The following is a 4,917-nucleotide window of genomic DNA, read 5'->3' on the forward strand; positions in this document are numbered from 1 at the left end:
CGATGAGGGAAGGGGCGCAGGCAACATAACGGGGGGCCTAACTGGGCCGGCAGAGACAAGAGGGGGGAAATCATCAACTGATGAGAGAGGGGGGGAGTGGGCCCACTGGACAGACCAGAAGCGTGAAGCCCAACAAGCCCAACAGAGGGCACGGCCCGAGATCCACTAGCCACCGAGGCGGAAACCAGATTTAGGGCACACGGAGCCAGCGCCGCCATCCCCCCCGGCGGCACCGCCGCCGGCGATGAGGCAGCCGAGGCAGCAACAGGAGAGGGAGATGGAGAGCCTCCAAGCTCCCCATCAGGAGCGCCGCCCAGAATCCCCGGCCCAGGAGAGACCGTAGAGATCTTACCGAACTTGCGCCGACGATGAAAAACCCGGATCCAACCAGCATCAGGCGACGCCGTAGCCACCGGCCGTCCCCAGCCACCAGGAGCGAACTTGCGGGGGCGAGGCGCAGCAAGAGGAATCACAGCTCGCCCAGGGCTAGCCGACGGGAAACGGGGGGAGGAGGCAGCAGACCGCGGGTCCTCCTCATCGGAAACGAGAGCCCAGAAACGAGATCCAAGCGAAGGCAGGGGAGAAGGCGGCGGAGAAGGCAACACCGGCAAGCGAGCGGGGGAAGGGAGGGAAGGAACAGAGGCGAGAGGGGAGGAGGGAGACCGGACCTCGCCCGGCGAACGAGGAAGAGGGGCTGGGAGGGGCGAGGGGCGACTAGGGCGAGAGGGAGAGGAAGGAGGAAGGAGATCCATCTGTCTGAGAGCCCCCGAGCGAGGGAGTGTTAACACAAGTGTTTTTGATCATGGACACTTCATATGTAGAAAAGACGAAAATATCTGAAAATGGCACATAATTAATGAACTTAGGTCTCACTCATAGCTTAGGTTCAGTACATGAACTCGAAGAGATGTCAAGTTACTAAGACAAGCAAGTCTGACAGGACATAAGAGAAAATAGCAAGTTTCATCCAGGACAGCCACATCTACCAAGTTCTTCTATGAACTCCAACCAGACAGCCAGTTCATAGCTGAACTAGGACGGCACTATATCGCACATAACAGTTTACACCAAAAGCCACCGTTTGTTGTACTACATAGTAAGAACTGAAGTAACATGATACAAGAAAAGCCACTATTTGCTGTAGTACATACTCCCTCCGTCCGAAAATATTTGTCATGAAAATGAATAAAAGAGGATGTATCTAATTAAACATTACAAATAATTTAGACACATCTGACTAGTACAAAATAATGTAGACACTGTTTGTAATTTACGACTTCTTGACCTTCTTGCTATTTACTTTTCTTTCAGTGAATCAACATTGCAGAGCGACTAGTTAATGTATTACTACATGACACATTTTCCGAAAATCGTGACTGAATCTTTAAAGCATTTCAATGACAGAAGGAAAGAGCATGAAAGCCAAACTTTGTTTGGACAAGCAGTTAAGCCTTAAGTTTTTTTAGAGAAAAGGAACACCAGGAAAAATTAATAATTAATAATTGGGTTAAGCCTTAAGTTCCAGCCCACCATGCTCTTTTCAAAAATTAATAATTGCCCCAAAGTAGGAAGCGATGTAAGAGATTTGTTCGCCTCTATGACCATTTGTCCGGCTGGCTACGACAAGCCGGACTAACCGAGCATCACGGCAGTAGGCCACACAGGTTGCTAAGCACCGGCATGAAATATTTGCCTTCAACTCTACGTAGTTCTTACAGGTTCAATAATAAGAAACTCATGTTGGGAGCCACACGTATCAGACACAAACCCGCATGAAATATTTGCCTTCAACTCTAGTTCTTACATGTTCAATAATAAGAAACTCATGTTCTTACAGGTTCACGTATCAGACATATGCAGTGACCTTCTGAATCTTGTGCAGGAGCAGAGGGGGGTTGAGAGAGAAGCGTGCTAGTTGCGTGCAATCCACGGTCCAGTTCACGGCTTAGTCTAGTTTTCAGAGTTTTATCCCTGCCTACAAATGAACGGAAAGCACAAGACCTTCTTATCTCTGTATCAACTGTAAGTCTGTAATGCATGTAAATAAATTCTTACTAACGAAAATTATATACATGGAAAGAAGTGATCGAGGAGAACAAAAACATAGTCTATAAAATTCTGGTACTCCTAGTTCAATGTTCTAACAATGGTTACTGGATCACTTGTATAGATCGTCTTCATCCTCGTCAGCTGCCGCGGAGGTGTTGACGGCAGCTTCTGCCGCCTGTGGCCGTGTTGGAAAGCGGAACTCAGTGCCGAACCCCCTAGACTGTTGTAGCGTCTGCGCAAAGGCCTGGTACTTCCTGATGGCGGCATCGCTCACGCTCCGCCTCGCATACTTCATCGACTCCTCGAAGTGAGCCGCCTTTATCTCAGCCACCTCGTGTTCCAGCCCGCCGTCCACCTCCATGGTGTCTTTCCCCATCCTCCGCCTCTCTATGTCCTTCTCAATGTCCTCCCTGATGGCGTACTTGCACGCCCTCTGGCAGATCTCTGTGATGTCGACGCCGCTGAAGCCGGAGGTGAACCTTGCGAGCGCTCCGAGGTCGACGTCCTTGGCCACTGGAGACTTCCTGAGGCAGGCCTTGAAGATCTGGTGCCGCGAGGCCTCGTCCGGCAAGGGGATGTAGATGAGCTGGTCCAGGCGGCCAGGACGGAGCAACGCCGAGTCAATAATGTCGGGCCTATTGGTGGCGCCGATGATGAAGACCGTCTTTTTGGCATTCATTCCGTCCATCTCGGTGAGCAGCTGGTTCAGGACCCTGTCCGCCGCGCCGCCGGCGTCACCCACTCTGCCGCCCCTTTGGGTAGCGATGGAGTCGAGCTCGTCGAAGAACAGCACGCACGGCGCAGACTGACGTGCCTTGTCGAAGATCTCGCGCACGTTGGCCTCGCTCTCGCCGAACCACATGGTGAGAAGCTCTGGCCCCTTGATGCTGATGAAGTTGGCCTGGCACTCGTTGGCAATAGCCTTCGCCAGCAAGGTCTTGCCGCAGCCTGGTGGCCCGTAGAACAGGACGCCCTTGGACGGCGACATGCCGAACTTCTCGAATTTCTTCGGGTGCTCGACCGGGTACTGGACGGTCTCTTGCAGCTCCCTCTTGACGCCGTCGAGGCCGCCGATATCGGTCCAGCTGACGTTCGGCACCTCCACGACGGTCTCACGTAGCGCAGACGGGTTTGTGCCGACGAGAGCCGTCTTAAGGTGGTCATTGGTGACGGCCATGGAGTTCAAGATCTCGGCGTCGATGGTGTCGTCCTCTAGGTCGATGACGTCCATCTTCTCCCTGATGCATTGCAGCGCCGCCTCGGTGCAGAGCGCGGCCAAGTCGGCGCCGACATAGCCGTGCGTATCCTTGGCAACCACCTTAAGGTTGACGTCCTCGTCCAGCTTCATGTTTTTGGTGTGGATGCGGAGCACTTCGAGACGCCCGACCTCGTCTGGCACGCCGACGTCGATCTCGCGATCGAACCTCCCGAAGCGCCTCAAGGCAGGGTCGATGCTATTGGGACGGTTCGTGGCGCCCATGACGATGACGTGCGCGCGGGCCTTCATGCCGTCCATCAGAGTCAGCAGCTGGGAGACGATGCGCCTCTCGACCTCGCCGTGAGTCTTCTCCCTGTTCGGAGCAATGGAGTCGATCTCGTCAATGAAGATGATGGAGGGCGCGTTCTTCTCGGCCTCCTCGAAGGCCTTCCTCAGGTTGCTCTCGCTCTCTCCGGCCATCTTGGACATTATCTTCGGGCCGTTGATGAGGAAGAAGAAGGCCCCGGTCTCGTTGGCGACCGCACGGGCGATCAGCGTCTTGCCGGACCCGGGAGGGCCATACAGGAGGATGCCCTTGGGCGGCTTGACGCCAATGCTCTTGAAGATCTGCGGATGCCTGAGTGGCAGCTCGACGAGCTCCCTGATCAGAGTCAGTGGTTTCCCCATGCCACCCACGTCGTCGTAGCCAATGTCGTCAAGCCTCTCCTCGTCCTCCCGCTTTACCGGCTCGCCCTCGCAGAAGATCTCCGTGTCGGGCGCCACGATGCAGTAGTCCACCACGGGGTCGATCTCCATGACCTTGAACTCGATGCTCCGCATGCTGCCACGCACCAGGAAGAGGTCGCCCTTGTGGAGCGGGCGGTAGGCGTCCACGAAGTAGGGCTTGAGGTAGACGTCAAAGAGGTTCCCCGCGATGCCCTCGACGGTGTCGTCCAAGGGAAGGATGTGCACGCGCCTGCCGAACTTGGCGTCGTGGCACAGGTGCACGGACACGACGTCGGCGATGCGCACGCGCAGGTTGGAGCGGGCCACCTTGTTGATCCTGAGCTTGTGCCCCTCGCAGGTGTCGTCGGGCAGTGCCATGCAGACCGTGTTGTGGCGGCGCTTGCCCTTGAGCAGCACCATGTCGCCTTTGAATATGGAGAGCTTCTCCATGGTGGTCGGGTGGAGGGTGCACACGGAGTTGTCGTCGTTGGTGGCAGCCTCCTCCACCACCAGCCGGTTCGCCGCCTTCTTCGACGCCATCGCGTTCAACTCTCGTTGGTCGACTTGCTGCGTCTCTCGTGTATTGCTCCTCTCGTTGGATGTGGAGGGCTAGTTTGCGTTCGTGTTGCGGTGAAGAGGGTACCTGGGGGTCAGCCCCCCTTTTGAAGGCCCGGCCTGAAGAAATCGACTCGGGTTGGAAGGCCCGTACGTTCCGAGTCGAGATCGTTCACCTCATATTCGTCCACGTGTAGCTGCAAAGTAACGCTGAGACCATCAGCCTTCACCGGTTCACCCGTTGGGCCCGTCCCTGGCGGCGACCGGAGTTTCTTCTTTTCTTCTCCCTCTGCCAAATTGATGTGAGCTTTTGTCTCCTCAGTTCATCTCCGCCTGAGTCCAGGATGGTGGCCACTGCAATGTACGGCCGGAGGCGCCAGCGACCTCAG

At 55.5% G+C, this 4,917-nt stretch overlaps 1 protein-coding gene across 1 annotated transcript; it reads right to left on the reverse strand.

The window, feature by feature from the left end:
* Positions 1-2,158: 2,158 nt before the first annotated feature.
* On the reverse strand, positions 2,159-4,438 carry LOC123065189 (cell division control protein 48 homolog D-like). The gene has a single exon (XM_044488538.1). The coding sequence runs from the start codon at positions 4,421-4,423 to the stop codon at positions 2,159-2,161; it is 2,265 nt and encodes a 754-aa protein (XP_044344473.1). The 5' UTR covers positions 4,424-4,438.
* Positions 4,439-4,917: the final 479 nt, after the last annotated feature.

Source organism: Triticum aestivum, chromosome 3B, assembly GCF_018294505.1.
Source record: "Triticum aestivum cultivar Chinese Spring chromosome 3B, IWGSC CS RefSeq v2.1, whole genome shotgun sequence".
NCBI lineage: Eukaryota > Viridiplantae > Streptophyta > Magnoliopsida > Poales > Poaceae > Triticum > Triticum aestivum.

Coding starts and splice junctions, on each gene's coding strand:
- LOC123065189 (XM_044488538.1), bottom strand. CDS start 4,423: ATGGAGAAGCTCTCCATATTCAAAGGCGACATGGTGCTGCTCAAGGGC.